At 36.2% G+C, this 21312-nt stretch overlaps 1 protein-coding gene across 1 annotated transcript in view; it reads left to right on the top strand.

Moving 5' to 3' along the window:
- Window positions 1-4501: 4501 nt before the first annotated feature.
- Window positions 4502-21312, top strand: part of LOC127858675 (nitric oxide synthase, brain-like) — a 32570-nt gene continuing 15759 nt past the window's right edge. The window contains exons 1-7 of the mRNA XM_052395919.1: window positions 4502-4795; window positions 8951-9084; window positions 14776-14938; window positions 16790-16891; window positions 17214-17408; window positions 17904-18004; window positions 18964-19108. Of these exons, the coding sequence (XP_052251879.1) occupies window positions 4502-4795; window positions 8951-9084; window positions 14776-14938; window positions 16790-16891; window positions 17214-17408; window positions 17904-18004; window positions 18964-19108 (1134 nt within the window). The remainder of the gene's footprint in view (window positions 4796-8950; window positions 9085-14775; window positions 14939-16789; window positions 16892-17213; window positions 17409-17903; window positions 18005-18963; window positions 19109-21312) is intronic.

Raw genomic sequence — 21312 nt, 5'->3', positions numbered from 1 at the left:
GATCAAATGTGTTATGTATATTCACTCGAAAAAAATATACTTTTTACAAAAATACGTGATGAATTGATCTCTGAAAGCGTAAAACACAGTACACAATTTGAAGGAAATCAAATACAATTTCAAGTTGTTTAAATACATGCCCAATGCCAAATCATATTCATCCTTTATGTTCTGGTCACAAACTGTATAAAAATAGGGTAAAATGTAGGGATGGCAACGGTTAATCGGTTAACCGGTTATCCGTTTCTTAAGGAGGTTAACCGATTACAAAATTAATATTCGGTTACTCTTGCAGAAAACGCATTTTTTGTTGAACGAAATTAATGCTCAAATCGTAAGTTTTGTTTTTACTTCATTTTCAAATTTATCGAGAGGTCCACGGGTACTACTTCCACATACCCTCAAATGTTTTTTCGTACCCTAAATTGTTCGTACCCATTTTTTTCGTACACATTTTTTTCATACCCAAATTTTTGTAAGTACCCACATTTGTTAGTACCCGTTTTTTTCGTAGTATGTAACCAAACCTTTTCTCAAGGTTCTTTTTTGTCAGGTAATTACAATACTTTAACTTCCGTTTTCGGTCATTTCCGTTTTAGCGTAAAATCTGCAAGACCCGTAAAATATTTAAGTGCGCATGTGCAAAGCGATCACAACATCATGTATCTGAACATAGGAAGTTTCAAAATTACATCAACAGCTTGGGCAACATTTGTGCGTAATGCGTGGCGTCAGCATGACAATAAAATAGATACTAATTGCATTCATTTATTTCGAAGATAATTTTATGAGATAACGTCACATCTGGCAAACAGTTAATTACATTTTAATTGACAATCAATTGCATTTACGCCATATGTGCTCAACAGTTAACTACATTAAAATTGACAATTAAATGCATTCATTATGTTCACAGATTTGTTACTGAGAAACTTCCATACTGCTTAACAGATACACTTATTGATATCACAAAATCTACACAAATAGCATCGCTGATACTTAAACTACGTTAACTTTATATAAATATGCGTGCTATCAAAGTGAAACAAATATTAAGTACATATGTATACATATAGGATCTTATATTATGGTCCCGTTGATAACACTGGTGGATAGTATGTCTTGGATAGCACATGGCTATGACAAAAGGCCATATGAAACTATTTAAGAAGCATTATAATGCATTGCGAACATATGAATGACAACTTGTCTCATTATTTTAAAGTCGGTCATTTGATACATGTACATTTTTGACGATGTGTTTCCTTATCTGTGTTACATTATTTCTTCCAACGATGTCTCTGCATACATTTTCAATTGTATTCAGCACTTACATACATGATAAAAAAAGATTTGGGTCGGAATGAATTCGTTATGCATTTGACATATTAACTTACGATTAGAAGGCAATGTTATAAACAAACGAAATAATCTTTCTATGTGAAACCAATACTGTATTCCCTCAATACAACAGTCTTAAATAATATGTATTCACATATGTATAAAAGAGAAAAAATACATGTATATATTGATCACTTCTACTCAAATCATATCGTGTATTGCATTTGCACAAATCTTTCTACCCACTACAAATTCACTTTTTGCGATAATAATGTAGTGACCAACTCAGAACTGGTTTAAAAGAAGGTCGTCCAAAATGTGTCACATCAAAGTCACATACATGTATCAGTATCGTTATGGTAAAACGTGTCAAATGTCATTGTATTAAATAAACAATTAATATTTAAGTTTTCATTAAAAATAAACATCCACCGATATGCATCTATAAGCAGGTGTCAGGTATTCCAAATTGCTTCATGTATTCCGAATCGCAACAATGGCAGTATTTGGTTACAGCAACCTTATCTTAGTATCGAAACGGCTTTACTCTTTTGTGTTTCAATTACACTTATATTGCAAGTACATGTGATCGTTTGGCGTGGTACTTCGACGTAACCTTTTTTGTTTGATTGGTGGGTTTTCATGTACCGTTTGCTTTCTAGAGCGGTACACACTTCGTTGCGCCGTCTTTCTTAATCTTAGCATCCTCGACATATATAACTGGCGTCTTGATATCTGTAAATAGTCAACATTGTATTCCGTTTAGTAGGCATAGTATTCCGTTTGATGCATATTCAAACATAAGTATGTCCATATGTGTTAAAATAAACAGGTAAGGATTACACTGTGTTAATAATACCGTCGAATGTCGTATATTTTACACACACTAAATGTTAGCGTTAAGTACGCGATAAAACATACAATAATAAAAATTAATAATATAACAATTAATAAAAAAAAGATAACTTGATTTCCTCAAGTGAAAATGATTTCCAAAACACTCGCACCAATGCGGAATTCATTCACGAAAGTTATTTCGCATAAAACCTTCAAACATAGGAAAGAGCTGTTAATCATTTGGAAGTAAGGTCCCAAAATGTGCTTAAAAGGAAGTTTAATTCCTAAAAGGGGGGTTAAACCGTTATAATTCGGCATTAAATGAATTAATAGACATAAAAACGCGTCGAGATAATAAAATAATCGTGATTTATGTTATATTTTACTGTAAACATGTACAAATACTGTTTATTGTGAGAGAAAATGATATTCGAACATCCAACATCTCGAAGGTCAAGAAATTAAACAACAAATTTGTCGACGGTTTTGCTTCAATAACTTTTTTATTCCGGCGTCTACGGTATTGAAACAAAAAACCGAGGGGAGAACAAACACCGTAGAGCCGAAATGGCTTATTCATTCAAAAGAAATATAAATATAAACAGGCTTACAGGGTGAAAATATCCGCTTCTCCTTCACGAAAAACACTAAAACGACGCCATCTTTGGTTTTTTGCAACAACGTTCTCACTTAAACGCGGTAAGCTCCCGTATACGCAGGCCCCCATGGGTATATGCGTAAAAAGACTACAACTGCAACGTCGGGATTTTGTACAAAAACGTGACATTGTTGATACAAAGTAAAACTTGAATAAACTCAGTCATTGATGATTCTATCTAGACGAAATTTCGCAGGAAGATTTCATACAAAAAACGCATGTCTCAAGCTTTTTATTTTGCCAAAATTTTCAATATTTAGCGAACAATATTGTTTCAAAATTTTTATACACTTAAAATTTGATTTTTTGTCATTTTTGTGACATTTTTGGTACAATGGTAAATGGCGATTAGATGGCCAGTTTTCACGCTATGAACATATATCCAATATGAATTAAATTTTAGAAAAAAAAACGCATTTCTAAAATGTAATTATTTTTTCATTTATTATTCAATGATAACGCAATGGAAGTGTGAACATCAAATTAGTAAGAAAAAGTCGCAAACAAAGCGATCTCTACAAAACTTACCTCTCTCTTTTTTCGTCACCATTGTTGGTCTGTTTGACGGATTGGCGTGAAAATGACGACAGGAAATCATTGACTTCTGTCGTATCAGACAATATATTTTTCCGCCGAATCGAAAGTTTGCTTCGGCGGAAAGATAATAATTTCCGTATTAAATCAACGTTTTATGTTACATCTCTACATCGTATTTTTAACCATTATTGTAATTAAAAACATAGGTTTTCCTTAAATGTCGGTATGTCTGGGTTTTTTGTATAATATATTGTGAAATGCGCATTTTAGCTGATTCGTTTGATATAATTATCATTACGCTATGTTAAAAAATGAAAATGTTATTAATAAAACATGTACATCACATACGCAACTTTCTGGGGGGACGGACTTTTTGACGTTAAGTCTGATGCATTTTATACTTTATATAAGCAGTCCTCTTCGCAACACAAAAATTAACGACAACAACAAAACTCTCCGGTTATTCAATCGTTTCACGTTGCAACGTTTTATAATTTTAAAGTTTGTAAATCGTCAAATGATGCATATAATGGATATTTTAAAGCATGGTTAATGCTCAGTATAACTGTTTTCTCACAAATATCATAACTACAACGAACATTTGCGAATCGGAAACCTTTTTTTTAATTTTGTCAATTAACCAAAACGTGAAAAGGCCCATTTCAACTAGTTGTTCTTCAATCAACAGGGTTTAAAAATATGATATAGAAAACAGCACATGTTACTTTCATTGAGTCGTGACTCACTCATGCGTAGGCTTATAAAGTTGTGATGATATGATAAAGTACCGACTTATTTAAAGGTGGTCACGTGTTAAAGCTACACATCTCGAAATAAAGTACATGTTAATCAATAGTCTCAGATTTCATTAACGTTAGTCAAGAGTGTGAAAGTGGTATTGTCAGTAGTGAGTGCGAAGGTAAAGGTGACTTATCAATTCGAAAGAACCGGAATAACAAACGACACACTCCGATTGCTGATCAGAACTTGCACCAGGCGCAGTATTCGAATAGAGACCAAGCGCAGTATTCGAATAGAGACCAAGGAACAACCCAGGCGCAGTATTCGAATAGAGACCAAGGAACAACCAACGGTTCTTCGTCGCAGTCTCATTTACGCTTTAGTGAAATGTCGGAACAGAACGGTCGCATTTCCGTCGCTGAAAACGGAACTGTCTCACAACTGAAGTATGACGGTAAACTCACGAACGGGAACGTCGTGAGCGAAGATAGCGGCATCGGCTCTCGGCGCTCTAGCGACGATTACATAAAAAATGGTCTCGATTTGGACTCGCAGGTAAAGAAAGCATCCACCTCCGGAAAAGAATCCATTGCCCCAGCCGTTAGAAAATTTGTCAAATTACGTCACGTGGGCCAGGAGCGACCAGTGTGTTCAGATACATTGCACACAAAATGTATCGAAGTAAGTTATTTTTTGCACTTAAGTTTCCGATATATCCTAGCTCTCTTTGCACTAAACTCACAAAATAAGAAACAGCAGAAACACGTAACAATGTCATACACTTGGTTTGGGGATTTCTGCTCGTATATCTTCTCAGAAGCTCCACTTTAAATAACATGAACATAAATTATGTTGTATTTGGAAAAGCTTTTAGTTCAAAGCGATACTTCTGGAAAGATATTACAGCTCTTTACACATTGTTTGTAAGAAACTAAATTGTGTGCGATGCCTCAAAATGTGTTATAAAAAAGTCCGTAAACAGTTGCAATACATCCATTTATTTTGTAAATTAATGACATGACAGTAGCCTTAAACTTGATAGATATATAAATTATCTGATTCTAACTTTGCCTGGCAATATATTCTGAAATAAAGGCTATAACTTAATGGAAAACGCCTGATTAAAGTAACCTACACTATCATACATTTACTAAACTAGCTAGCTTTGTTTAATTCATTAAAATTATGGGAATTTTCTATAACATTTAATATGAAAAGTCGGGTTACCAGCGTCATTAGTGATAAATCTTCGGACATAGACTGATAAATAGATGTTTTACGATAATACCCGGATAAAGCCGAATACGCTATAAAAAATAAAAAAACAAACATTTTCACTTATTATGAACAATTTCGCTCCGAACGATCCGATATTATCCGAAACAAAGCAAATGAAAATGAAATGATTACATACAGGCTTATAGATTTCATCTGGTTATGCTTTTTTTCAATTCCCGCATCGGTAATTTTAATGACTAATACTGCGAAAAACTTTAAAGAATTTTGATATATCGTGATCATATTTTTCAGGAATGCTAATTCGTCCGGTTTTACCTTCTATTTTAGTTTGACATTACATGATTTGACGGGTTTATTACTTTGATGCTTGCCTTTAAAACCCCACTCCAAAATATTTTCCAAACAAAACTTGCTTACATCGTTTTATACATCATATTGGACAATATACCTAACGCACCTTAGTAAATTCGGTTAATACCTCAGTCACAAATAGACACCGATCAGCGGCCGACGTATTTTTCCGCTCATCGGGCTGGCGACCGGCCGATGATCGCACGGAAGCCGGGCCAATTTGTAGCATCGGGCGGCGTCCGGATTAATTTTAAGTCTCACTTAAAATTTTACCCGACGTCGGGCCCGGGAAGGAATCGAGTTGAGATCGAAACAAGATCGGACGATCAACGCACGGGTATCGCCCGGCGATCGCCCGACATCGGATTCATTGAACGTGTATCGGCAAAAGTAAAGGTATTTCCCAGAGGCATATACGTCGGCCGGCGACCGTCTGATTGCTGGAGGGCCTCCGCACGATGCCCGACGGACGCCGGACGATGCTCGTTATGATACACGTACAATGAATCCGATGTCGGGCGCACGCCGGGCGATAACCGTTCGTTGATCTTTTTCCGATCTCAACTCGATTCCTTCCCGGGCCCGATGTCGGATAAAACAAACTGTGATATAAAAAAATTAATCACGACGCCGCCCGATGTTACAAACTGACCTGGCGATCATCGGCCGGCGCCAGCCCGATGAGCGGAAAAAAACGTCGGCCGCTGATCGGACGGTGATCGGTGTCTATTTGTGACTGAGGTTTTAAACTTTGTCACTCATTGGACGGCGGACGAATCCGACGTGTCCAGTCTTCCCGATGCCTGGAGATCAGTCACATCGGCCGGCGACTTGATTATTTGTGACTGAGGCATAAGCGATGACAATTTCGTTAGCAATTATTGATTGTATTTCTACTCGGAATGTATACGCGGAATGTCTGGTAAAACTTTTTGAAGAAACCGAGTAGGAATATCCCGTCTGTGCCAAGTGTCAATAGTTTAATATTCAATGTACGATCGAAACTCTTTCGAACATCAACATAATTAAACGCATTTTGTCCAAAAGAATCTGTTGCAAGTCAAGTATTTTTTTCTTTTTTGTTTTTCAGAAATGATGCCCTTTTAAAACGATTTATGTTTTCTGAAGTTTGGCATTAAGTAGAAATGGACATTTGTCCTTTTAAGACTGACCTTCATTTCGTAGATATGTTTCCACATTTTCGCTTCCCTGATTCGATGCGACCAACACCTGCACTAGCAGCACTACCACACCAACGTTCACAACTACCGCTACCTCCGTTCGTTCCTGGTTGAAATTCTGCTCATTTACCTTATATCATTTATGCCTAGCGTCTAGAAAAAAGGACTTGGCAAACAGCGTAGACCCAGATGAGACGCCGCATGATGCGGCGTCTCATCAGGGTCTGCGCTGTTTGCTTAAAGAAAAATTTCTGTAAGAAATATTCTAAATCTAGAAATAAATATACTAGAAATCCCTTATTTTTGGAAATAAATTGATCCAATTTTGAAGGATGGGAGAGTCCACTACGCATAAATGGGTTAAGTAGCTAAAACACTATACCCGTACATTGGATTATATATAAGTTACACTGTTAGTAACTGATGGTGCATGGGATATACACCCTCAGTAAATTCATACCATACGAGAGCGAAGCTCGAGTATGGCATGAACATTACTGAGGGTGTATATCCCATACACCATCAGTTATTAACAGTGTAACGATTATATCTCACCGACTACCTTTAAAGTATATAATAATATAATATATAATATAGTATGTAATATATAATGTTTTAAATATAATATATAATATTTATTATTATATATATATTATGTAATATTATAGATACTATAAAATAAAATTTATAATATAATATATAATATTATATATAATATAATCTATAATATAATCTATAATATAATCTATAATATATAATATATAATATAATATATAATACATATATAATCTAATTATAATATCCTCTCATCCTCTCTCTCTCCCTCTCCTTCTCTCCTCTCTCTCTCCTCCTCTCCTCTCCTCTCTCCTCTCCTTCTCCTCTCTCCTCTCCTCTCTCCTCTCCTCTCTCTCCTCTCTCCTCTCCTCTCCTCTCTCTCTCCTCTCTCCTCTCTCTCTCCTCTCCTCTACTCCTCCTCTCCTCTTCTCTCTCTCTCTCTCCTCTCCTCTCTCCTCTCCTCTCTCCTCTCCTCCTACTCCTCTCCTCTCTCCTCTCCTCTCTCCTCTCCTCTCTCTCTCCTCTCTCTCCTCTCTCCTCTCCTCTCTTCATCTACTCCTCCTCTCCTCTCCTCTCTCTCTCTCCTCTCTCTCCTCTCTCTCTCCTCTCTCTCTCCTCTCCTCTCTCCATCTCTCCTCTCCTCTCCTCTCTCCTCTCTCTCTCCTCTCCTCTCTCCTCTCCCTCTACTCCCTCCTCTCTCCTCCCTCTCTCTCTCTCCTCTCTCCTCTCTTCCTCTTCCTCTCTCCTCTCTCCTCTCCCTCTCCTCCTCTCCTCTCCTCTTCTCTCTCTCCTCATCTCCTCTCCTCTCTCCTCTCCTCTCCTCTCTCCTCTCTCCTCTCCTCTCTGCTCTCTCCTCTCCTCTCTCGATCCTCTCATCCTTCTCCTCTCCCTCTCCTCTCCTCCTATCCTCTCTCTGCCCTCGCTCCTATCCTCTCTCCTATCCCTCTCTCCTCCGTCATCTACTCTCTCTATCTCTACTCATACCTTCCTCTCTGCTATCCTCTCTCCTCTCACTCCTCCTCTCATTCCTCATATCTCCTCTCTCCTCTCTCCTCTCCTCTCTCCTCTCTCCTCTCTCTCTCCCCTTTCGTCTCTCCTCTCTGCTCGCTCACTCTCCTCCTCCTCTCCTGTCTCCTCTCTCCTCTCTGTCCCTCCTGTCTCCTGTCTCTCTCTCCTCTCTCCTCTCCCCTCTCTCCTCTCTCTCTTCTACTCTCCCTAATAATATATTATATTATAGATATAATGTGATATATTATATACTATATAGTGTATAGTATACAATGATATAGAATGTATTATATATTAATAACAATACTTATCTAGCAGTTTATCGAACAGAAGCCATTTTTTACGTTGATAGAAGTATGGAAATTACTCGGGGTGTATGGAAATTACTCGGGGTGTATGGAAAATCCACCATGGGCACGTGACCGCTCTTAGCCAATCGGATAAGGTCATTTTTTAAGGAGGTGAGATATATGCTGTTCACATCATGATTTCCAATTCAGAGCGTGTCATGCTCACAGAGATTCTGCACGGGGTCGATCATGGACCAGACATTGCCGGCCCTGAACCACGCCCACGTGAAGAAATGCTTGTGCTAGCACGTGACTTCATAAACCAGTTCTACCAATCAATCAAAAGGTACCGTCGCGTTGTTCAAATACTTTGATTTTGTAACTAATTTTTTCAGTATAGCGTCCGCTGACGATATGCGCGCGCATCTAATAGTGCCCGCTACAATGTTAGTTATTTGTAACATTTGTTTTATAACGCAAAGATTTTTCGAGTACTGTTACCTTTGTTTACAAAAATGTGCATTGTGTATTCTTGTCTTACACCGGTACATATTATTGATAGTAACTGATAAATATTTATAGAATTTATAGTGTGTTATTTATTTTTATTTCTATTGACATTTTTCTTCACAAAAATGTTCGGTATAATATAGGAAATAGAAAACCTCACTCGAGACCCAATGGCAGAATAGTGACCAGCCAGGCAGCCCCATTTAGTATATGCTATTTGGGGCTGCCTGGCTGGTCACTATTCTGCCATAGGGCCCTCAGTGACTTTTTCTATTTCTTTATTATTATAGTAATCTGCGTCATATCGATAAACTACACTATTTTACAACTTCGGCGGAAATCCTGGTATACAAACGCTCCGTTCAGTGCCTACATACTGAATATCAAGACAAACAACTGTGTAAATTACTAATACATATGTAGGTATAAATTAAGTTTAATGCTCCTAAACATGTATTTTGTATGTAACAAGCCATTTAAGCCAAATTGTGTCGTTGGTTTTGGTGAGAATCTTTTTCGCTCATAAGTACTTACATATTATCAACTCATTTTTTAAATATATTATGTCATGCTTATTATAGTTTATGTCATGAGTTAATAATGTACAAAAGAACAAAAATTATGTTCTTCAAACAATGATTGGTACTGCTTATTCACTAGAGCTTATTTTAGGAGCCAGTGTAGATATTTGCTCTAAATTATGCAACCCAACATTTCCACTGTAAGAATTGTTTTGAAAAAAAAACTTGTCATAATCAATGTAAACAAAGTATAAGTGACTTACCTAACAGAAAATTGGTAATTCTATAAAAAAAAATGAATTATAATGATTTATTAAAACCCTTATATATACATTTTACATCATAACTATTATATTACATGAAAAGTGTTGGTTCAATTAATTTTATCGAAAAACTATACACCAAATGTATAAAAAAAATCATATATATAATTGCAACTTAAAACGTGTGTACCCCTTAGTTCTGAACATTTGAACATGTAGTAATTGGTTCTTTCAAAAATGAATGAGTCGTGCTGTGTGAAAAAGGGTTTTAATGCGTGTGTGTAAAGTGTTGTCCCAGATTAGCTTGTGTAGTCCGCACAGGCTAATCAGGTACGACACTTTCCGGAAAGAGTCGTCCCTGATTAGCCTGTGCGGACTGCACATACAAATCTAGTACGACACTTTACGCATATGCATTAAATCCCCTTTTCACAGAGCGCGACTCATTTTTAATGGTACCTATCAATTCAACCCAGCAAAAGTAATCATCGATGCATGAAGCACATTCAACCCATAAAATTGTGTAACATGAATAATAATTATAATTGATTTAAATTATTGTCGGTCTATCAGTTTATTAATCTGTGTTAATATTTGTTAACTATATTTTATTAATTGTTGTCTTGCAATTGTCGTGGTCACTTTAAGTGTCAGGGTATTTAATTAATTATGTTTTTGCAATAAGTTTTGTATTGCTGTACCTGAGAAAGAAACCCACTTTTAAAAGACATAAAAACGATACAACAGGAAATTGTTGTTTGACATGTAAGTGCAAATAATTAAAATTTTCGTATTATGCGATGGATATGACGAGGTACATGCTTCAGAAATTCTTAACTTCTTTATTTGAAGTTGATTTATATAGATCTGAAAATATACATTTATGAATTATGTTCAAGGTCATTGATATATATATTTCTTTCTGACGATAATAATATAATATCTGTTGTATTGGGAAAAGGGCGTAATTTAAGATTGCAGGTATGTATTATGCACAAGGATGCGAGCTACCTAGTATTAATAGTGAACACTGAAGTGTATTCGTGCCTGCCCCAAAAGTCTCGTTAAGTGAAAAATGCAGTGAAGCCAACCATGTTACAATTTACATTTGGATCACTTAACTGATTCAGAATAAACGTTTAAAATGTTAGTCTTAGACGCAACTCAGTTTTCAAAATTATGTTATAGGTTTTTATATCGCACGTTTGAAATTAACACAACTCATTCACATTTATAAAGAGTGTTTCTTAAAGCACATGTCGAGATGCGGGTGCACTGTTTATCCTCATATTTGTTATAGAGATAACTTAGACAAAATAACAACATTTTGTCTCTTTTTTCGCAATTGGTTGCTGCACTGGCAACCATCTTTAGAATTTTGGTTGCCTTGCTTAGGAATAACAAGCATAGAATCATGTACATGTTGTGTTATGTGTATCTAATACTTTATTTATTTTCTTTAAATTATTGAGCAACAATTTTGCCGACATGACAGACTTTTAATGCATCATGTCTTGTTGTGAGCCGAAATTGAATCATTTCCTATGCCTAATTGATCCACAGTCGCCAATTTGTATTCTATGTTTAATTAGGATTGAGTTGTTTCAACCTTTGAAAAAGCCAGTTGCCCTGCTTTTTAGCCCAACTATTACTAGCTTTTGAAATTGAGTTTCTTGGGCTTAAATCTACTGGCCCCAAGCTAACAGGCAACCACTAAACCTGTAAGTTAGTCATGATGTAAGATCTGACAGTGTATTGAACTCATTCAATTTGCAAGTCTGAAGATCTTAAGGGGTGTTGCGGCAGTTTTGCTGATTTGTTTCCATTAAGATAGTTATACAAATATTATTTGAAAAATGAAAAAAAAAACATAGGGTCAACGGCCTTGTTTTTATTTTATTCACCATTATATATCATGTACTTTTTCAATAAAACTGAAAAATTTCTTATCACGTAAAAATTATGTATAACCTATGAAATTGACAACATGTAGATATTATGTAAGCTAAGAAACAGCATATACCAATTAAGTAAACCACACACCACCAATAACATGGAGTACACAAACTAAATTTTTAGAATTTTATTTTTTTATAATTTTTCTGTCACCCATAAAACGTCATTTTTTTACTTTTGTAACCACATAAATGGAATTTATTTATTTTTCTGTCTAATAGAATTCTTCGAGACTGCTCAAATATGTTCATCTACGTATTGTCATCATAAAACACAAATAAAAAAAGGGGTCACCGCACTTTTAACAGAGATTTTTTTGTTTTAACCAGCCCTACCGTCTACGTCAAATTTTATAAAATACAGCAATTAGGCACCGGTACTTAGATTTTTAGAAATATGCATAAACATTAGAAATTGTTTGCAATCTTAACTGTGATCACAACAGCTTACCAAAAGACATTAATAAAAAACAATATTTAATCACAAACATAAGACCATACAGTATGAAACTCGACCTTAATCATTAATAACTCACATGTACTTGTTAACAGATTTCGGCATGCTTTAAATTGATGAATGTAAACAACAGGACTAAAGAGCTCCAGTATAAAACAAGTCTGAAATTAAAAAAAGAAAAAAAAGTTTAAAAAAATAACCCCACCTGGGATCAAACCACTGACTATTGTATTATGAACCAACTCGGTCATTTCTGATGATATTGATAACACAAATATTGAGTTGTGATAATAGGACTAAAGAGCTCCAGTATAAAACAAGTCTGAAATTAAAAAAAGAAAAAAAAGTTTAAAAAAATAACCCCACCTGGGATCAAACCACTGACTATTGTATTATGAACCAACTCGGTCATTTCTGATGATATTGATAACACAAATATTGAGTTGTGATAATAGCATCATCGGTGTTGCTATAAATATATCCTCGATTAAATAAACTGCCGCAACACCCCTTAAGGTTACGCATGCGCAATTGATTTCCTTCTATATTACATATAAAATAGTTGATGTTCGATATCAATTTTTACCATGACCAAGCATTTCAACACTATATCATCATACATCATTGGAAAGATAAATGCATAATCTTTTGAAAAAATGCATGCCATCAAATTCTATGTGTTGTAACTCAAAATATTTACCTTAGAATAGGCACACCAGTTTTGACACATGTGGAGGCGACCATTTTTACTCAAATAGTATGACCTACTTTCAAAGCCGGGAACCATCAACAGAAAAAGTAGAGCACAAAAATGGCTTTTTTTCTTATTGCTTACAAATATACCTTCAAATTAATACCAAAAACAACCATTTGCATTCTATTTTACAAATCCTATGCAGCATTCACTGAACAATGTGTGCTATATATCAAATTGACTGCATGTAACTCTGTAAACAGGAGTTCCGGTTTGGGGTTATGTGACCTTAAAGGGACCTGTTCACGTTTTGGTAAATTGACAAAATTAAACGATTTAATAATTTGGAGAGTTATGTTGTCATTTTTTCATACTACGAGGATTGTTTATATTAAGTAAAAAATACATCTCCCATTGTATGAGCATGGATGGTCGAATGGTCTAAACGATAGGCTTTCATTCCAGTGATCAGTGATTCGAGTCCAGTTGAGGATAACTTTTTTTTGTTTCTTTAATTTTATTCTTGTTTTTTAATGGACTTTTAAGAGCCAATGTTTACATTTATAAATATTAAGCATTTAATGGCAAACGGTGAAAAGGTCGCTTTTAGATGTTTACATGTAAATGCCACAAGGTAAAAATTAAGAACTTATTGGTTGTGTATTTGATTGAAAAGTGATTTTGTTTATTTGCCTTGTCAGCGAGGTTACTTTGAAGTTATTATCACTTTTATCTTTTTTTTTTCAAATCATTAATAGGAAAGATAATTTAAGCTTCATTTTTGGGAAAACACGGCTTAATGCATATGCATCAATCGTCATCCCAGGACCAGAGACTCTCTTTAAACGAAAAACACCATAACATCAGAAAGTGTCGTCCTTGATTAGCTTGTGCGCATTGCACAGGCTAATCAGTGTGTATATGACATCACTTATTCGACATGCATTAAACCCCGTTTTCCCTGAACGCAGCCAATATGTACAGATTTTAATAACAAACTGGTCAATGTCGTCGCACAAGCTGTTAAACACTATTGATTGTACCAGTGGTGAAGTATATACAGGCTAATCAGTGAGCACAGGCAGATGCGGTGGTAATCGTTCTCAGCGTAGTTAAGTGCAGACCGACTTGAATTTAATGACAGTAACATAGTTGTTCGCTTGTTCAACGTTTCTTTGGCAACAATTATTGCAACTCTACTAAATTTAATTCAAGGACCGCAAAGGTGTCCTCATGTAATTCGACTACAGTAGAATTGCAATAACTCGAGCTGGCGATTACTCGAAAACTGGCGATTACTCGAGCATTAAAGAAAGTCCCTAGCATTTTCCTTTAATGTCTATATAAAAATACCCGCGATACCTCAAACATGCGATTACGATAACTCGAGGTCGTGTGCCGGTCCCTGAAAGGCATTTCACACCTAATTAATTGGCAATTATTCGAGGTCGCTTTCTCGTCTGGTCGGTGCTAAAATATTCCAGTTGTGAAAACAGCGCAATCAAGCAGACAATTTAATTTAATTTGGACATTTCATGCACGAATAGTTGAAAACTGATAATATTATTTCGCTGGGACCACGTTATTGAAATATTTCTCGCTTGTCGAATCTGTATCCATTTACCTTTTTTTCGCAGGCTTAACACACCTGCACACACGAGTCGTCTGCAGGAAGTGGATGACAGCGTGAAGACGACAGGCACATACGAGCTCACCACGGCGGAACTAACGTATGGTGCCAAGACGGCGTGGCGCAACTCAGCACGCTGCATTGGCCGCATCCAGTGGTCCAAACTTCAGGTACTTGTCAATCAGGCCGCGTGTTTTCATACTGATCTAATATCGAATAAAGTCGAGATAAAACGCGAATGAAAATATGAAATTAACGCTGATCACTTTCTTGCTGATGATGCATTTAAACAATTGATACAAGTAATAAATGGCATAAAACAGCGAAATATACCTATATTGGAATGGACGTCGTCATCTTGTTTGTCACGTGATTACCTCTCATCTTCGATATTGTTCGTAAGAGAATCTAGAAAAAACTATATAATCAATGAAAAAATTTACTTCCGTTACGGTGTTACATGAAAATAGAGGGAGAATTCACGTGACGAACATGATGGCGACGTTCATATTAAGCAGTTATATACCCGTTATTGGCGTCGCACTGAAGTTCGGCGACTAGTATGTAATACGTTTTTTTTCGCTTATGGGAGAAGTTATTTTACGGATCAATGTATATATTTTTGTTGTCAGAATATCTTGCATAGTGGTGATTTTTGTGTAAATTAGTGTAAATAAGTACTGCATTTGTGCCTATTACATTTACTACAACATTTATTGGCAATGATGCAAAGCTAATTCTTTAATCAATAACTGATCACATGGACTGGGCAATAATAAAAGATCACAGGGACTTGCAAATGCGCGAACCGGTGAAACTTTCTGGTTTTGTATAAAAACAAAACTTCTTTGTTCCACTATCCAGCAACCACTGAGTTACTATTAAAGGCGCTATAGAGCGCGAAGCGCGACACGTATTATTAATTGTAATAATGAGTCTTGATAAAGAAAGCAGCCGCTTATCAATGAGGAGCACCAACACAGCACCCAAGTCTCATTACTAACCATTACTCCAATAGTTTTTTTTTGTAAGAACCACATATAGAAGGCCGCAGGCCTGACCCGTATCTTGCCAGTGGTATGGACCCTTTGGTATGGACCTTTAACCCCGCTCACTATCCAGCGTTTAAACTTCCGGGCTTACATTTAAACCGACTATGAATAGCTTATTAATATCTTAGTTAGAAGGTGATTTTTCAGGCGGTTCCGTAGTGTAGTGGTTACACGCTCGCTTCACATAAGAGAGGCCCAAGGTTCGAGCCCCAGTATAATCAAATTATTTTATTTGTGTTTTATGTTAACTTTTTGTTTTGATGTAGACATTTTAGTTTAAATAAATATGCTTTTTTATTGTAACCATTTGTTGTTTTTATTATGCCCATGAAATATATGTGTGAGAGGGTTGGGGGTTCGTAAACACATTAAAACTTTACATTGTTTTCATATCAATGAGTACTTAAGCCCTATCGCAAATGAGCAAGAATAAGTTCAGAATCATCTCCCCTTGAAGTTGAGAAAAATATGAAATTACGCTTACAAGTTGGAGCAGATTTTTTAAAACCTACACAGTTCTGTTCCATTAATGAAAACTGCACACGGATGCCAGTAAAAAAAGGAAACCAATGTAAATAAAATGAACTATGAAATATTTGGGGGTTACAACACAAAATCATAGATAACGTGTTATATTTGGGGGTTATAACACAACATCATAGATAATGTTTATTTGGGGGTTATAACACAAAATCATAGATAATGGTTATACCAGTATCTTTTTCTATTTTGTTTAAAATAATCGGCCAATATATTAATATTTACAGTAGGACAAAAATCGTTCAATGTAACTTCATTGAGTGCCTTTTACACTGAAATTCCCGACGCCCTTTGATGCTTTGCATCAATACTTATCTTGTTTTATCTGTATTACATCACTCACACTCGAATGTCAAGCGTTTATTTTCAGAGAATTAGAAGTAAGGTGATTTTACCTTATAATATTTACCAATTTGTCTGTTTTATAAGGACATCGCCAAGCGGATCGGCTTTGACACTCGAAAGAGCTCCTCTCTTTGGAAGGATCGAACTCTTGTGGAAATTAACGTGGCGGTACTGCACAGTTACCAGGTACTCACATGGCATTACATAGTTCCGAACCGGTTTGACAATGAGTCTCGTAAATATACTCGCTGTTTGTGTGTTCTGCCAAGAACGGTAGTTCAAATTGTTGTTCAACTAGTTATGTGATAGTTTTATATGTACATGGACATTTTTGATTGAATACGTAAAAAAAAGATGGCAAAACACTAACGTTCCAATAATTAAACCAACAAAATCATAAAAACCTAAAAGAAATACTTGGTCTTAAAACTTAAACTGCCTTATCTTAAATTTATTTCGTATGCAAAATGGTTCTTATCGCCGTTGTATGTTCTACCCATACCCACAGTCTCAAGGAGTCACTATCACTGACCACCACGCCGCCTCGGAGTCGTTTATGAAACACCTGGACAACAAGCAGAAGCTGCGCGGCGGATGTCCGGCCGACTGGGTGTGGGTCGTGCCGCCAATGAGTGGAAGCCTCATGTCCGTCTTCCATCAGGAGATGCTAAATTACAAGCTCAAACCGAGCTTTGAGTATCAGGTAAGCTAGGCAGATATGATGCGCGTTCTGAGAAAACTGGGCATAATGCATGTGCGTAAAGTGTCGTCCCAGATTAGCCTGTGCAGTCTGCACTGGCTAATCAGGGACGAAACTTTCCGCTTTTATGACATTTATCGTTTAAATGAAGTCTCTTCTTAGCAAAAATCAAATGTAGGCAGAAAGTGTCGTCCCTGATTAGCCTGTGCGGACTGCACAGATTAATCTGGGACGACACTTTACGCACATGCATAATGCCTAGCTTTCTCAGAACACGACTCATATTTTTATATAAACTAGGCAATAGGTATCGATTGTTTTATACTTATCGGCATCGTCCTATTTTCCTGACCTTCACATCACCATCATCGTCATAACCAACAACAAAATAATTTTAAGAAACTTAAGCAACATTATTGGAATCATAATCGTCAATGTTGTCGTCGCAGTCGCTTATAAACAGTCATAATCGTATGACATAATTCTTGTTTCGATCAGGCGGACGCTTGGAAGAATCATGTGTGGAAGAAGGACAAAGAGCGCACCAAGTCCAACACGGAAAGACCACGCAGAAAGATCGGTTTCCGGGAGCTAGCCAGGTACAGAGCCGGAATACTGAAGGCAGCCGTCTCATGGCGATTTTGTTCATTTTTCTTACAACTGTAAGGTTTTTGTTACGTTGTCCTGAATGTTGGTACAAAAGGTATTATGGGAATGACTTGTTTAAATCGGTCGTAAAAAAAGGTATTATGGAAATGACTTGTTTTAATCGGTCTATGATTATGTGTGCAGATTTTTTACTTGTGACAGAAACGTATTTGGAGTTGTTCTTCTCAGTTTTCTAGCTAGTAAGTACCCATAAATGGCTTTGTATATTTTCGCGGATAGCGATCGTGTTACAACTTTTGATTCAATCTATTGCAAGCCAAACAGCACTATATACTCGAAGAACATGTAAAACTATAACTTACAATATAAGTATACGGGGATTTAATGTACACGTACCGTCAATTACAACCATACGACAAAACTTTGGCAATGAATCAAACATTCTTGCAATTCAATGTATATGTCCTTACAATTGTATGAATTAACATCAAACACAATTTGCTTTGAAAGTTTTTTTTTAGTACATGAAACATATCACTGATACAACTAAAAAGTATGTTTTGTCAAGATTAAATTATATCAGTAAGGTGAATTTAGTCCGATTGGCATATTTCTTGCACATTTCAATTCGTACAAGAGGGTCATATTAGATCATTAATTGCACATTTAATGGAGGCGGATTTGGTCAGACTGATTAACTGTTGCTTGCACATTTCCGGCCGGTGAATTAAGAACGGCTCGCTGAGTCTGGTTCATTAAATGTAAATTGCAGGACGATGCACATCTTTAGATTGGTTTATTTCTTGCATGTTTAAAGACGGTGAATAACGTCAAATTTCTCTACTGCTGGCACATTTCATGACGGTGAATTGTCAAGTTTGTTAATTCTTTTCACAATCACAGGGCGATGATTTATGCCGTACTGATAAACGCCTTTCTCGTATTTCAGGGCAGTGAAGTTCTCAGCGAAGCTTATGGGCAAGGCTCTGGCCCGACGGGTGAAGTGTGTGATCCTGTACGCCACAGAGACCGGAAAGTCCGAGGGGTTCGCGAAGACCCTATGTCAACTCTTCAAACACGCCTTCGATGCTAAAGTAATCTTTTATATAGACGGGTTGTAACAAGTGTGTTTTACTCTGTTTCCATCCTCCTTCTTTAGCTGGCTTGTTGGCTTGCTATTTTTCGGCGTAGCTGTTTAACGTCACTTTTGACCTTAGATGACCTTCATTCATGATAGGTCCGAAATAAATGAACCCGAATTGTACATTGGCTTATAATACAAAAATCACCGTAAACATTGGTAGTCTAAAGGTCTTAAGGCCGCATTTATTGTCTAATCTTCATGAAACTTGAACAGACGATTGGTTACAATGATATATCGGTCGTGTTTGAAACCGAAAAATATCATAAACAACTAGGTCACTAGGTCACATTTAAGGAAAACGTGTTAACACTCAAGAAGTCACATGCTTAGTATAATCTTCCGGAAACTTCGTCCGAATATTTGTTCTCATGATATAAGTTCGAAATTGTTTTGTTTTGTTGAAAATCATGGTCGACATGTGTTGGGGCAGTTTTCCTTATATGGCCGTGTTGAAACCTTGTTAACACTCTAGAAGTCACATGTTCCGTCAAATCTTCGTGAAACTTGCCCCGAACATGCGAAATCATATTTGATAATGCTTCACGTCCAGTGAAAAATCTCCGCGAGAAGGCATGCATATGGCCAAAGTGAAACCATGTTAACGCTCATGGATCGGGTTAGTTTTTTCGGCGTAAGCTGCATAAGCCAGCTTTTCACCTTAGCCTGACCTTTGTAAGTGTCCAATAAAATTCCAATAAAATTTCCCGCGGCTAGGTACGAATGAATACACTTCATTTATTCCATTGGCTGATTTGAGTATACCACCAGAACATTGGAAACATATCCGCGTCTTTGTAACACTGTTTTACTGTATGAAACAATTTTATCTCGAATGAAAAGGCTTAATAGATAGAACAGTTTTACACTCAATTCTCGACATCAATACAGTTTGTGCGTACACCTTTTATTTTCAGAGTATTACCAGCGCAAGAGCGTTTATACTTAAAAGGCTATGTTCTCATATTTAGTACTTACTTCCTTATTCCTGTCAACATGTTAACATGTAAAAGTATAAAGAGCAATGGCAGCGAGGCCTCACTTTAAAGCATTGCATTTCAACCCGCGAGGTATATCGAGTCAATTCGCGGACATTTAGAGTTTATATACAGGTCATCACCGGAGTTGGCGGCCAGTAAAATAATCCTTATATAATAAAGACGCTATCCGTGAACTAGGTGACCTGGAATTTTCTTTAGACCAGAAATATGTTAAATGAAGATATTCAGCAATATAATTATGGTATGTAAATAATAGATTCTTAATGTGTTTTCAACAATACAATGATAAATATTATTGTTGATAAATTTAACAATAATTATTCGTCCATATTGCCTAATGTACTAAAGTGATATTATGAGCATGTAACAGTTTATAGGTGTCTATCGCAACCGTTGATTATTTTTGATGTTTCTACTTCATATACACTTAAATTAATTAATGCAGCATCATCATACTAAAACAATATACCAGAAAGAGAAAAATAATGCATTTGAATATCAACCGTACTTTCGTTTGACAACTGATCATGCGTTTACGAGTTGAACCTAAATTTAGTTTTAGTGCAGATTTGTTCATACGACACAAAGACACGAAATTGTTTTACGGATCATTTCAGCTTACAGGACTGGGTGGGTCACGTAAGAATATCGAATATAAAATATATTTTTTATAAACAACTGGTAGCAAGGTGAGTTGCAGATAATTAATCAGTAACCACATTTTAACTATTTTGACCTGTTAATTCTTTTCAGCTCAATTCAACAGTGCAAAATGCCCATAATATCACTTTAAGCATTAGCACGATGATAATTGATACTGTTAATAATCGAATCAAAAAGCAATGCCCGACAAACCACTAAAACAGGTTTGTTCGAAGAACGCGCCTATAAATACGGATACTTCTCGTGTGGCCGGTTGACTCATATGTTTAAATTTCACTTCCATTCTTCTTTTGGTTTTCTGTTTTGTATCTATAGGTTTATGACCAGCAATATGTTATAATGTAAAATAAGCCGCGAAAACTCCCCGTAACATCCCGTACTGCGTGTGATGCAGCTAAGAACTGCACAGAAAAAGACATTCGCTATCCTTGATCTCATTCATTAAACTATTTACGCCGTATATCTTTTTTAAAGATATTTCTTGTTTGTAATA

Source organism: Dreissena polymorpha, chromosome 1 (assembly GCF_020536995.1).
Source record: "Dreissena polymorpha isolate Duluth1 chromosome 1, UMN_Dpol_1.0, whole genome shotgun sequence".
In the NCBI taxonomy this organism is placed as follows: domain Eukaryota; kingdom Metazoa; phylum Mollusca; class Bivalvia; order Myida; family Dreissenidae; genus Dreissena; species Dreissena polymorpha.
This window is presented reverse-complemented; position numbering and strand designations above follow the sequence as displayed.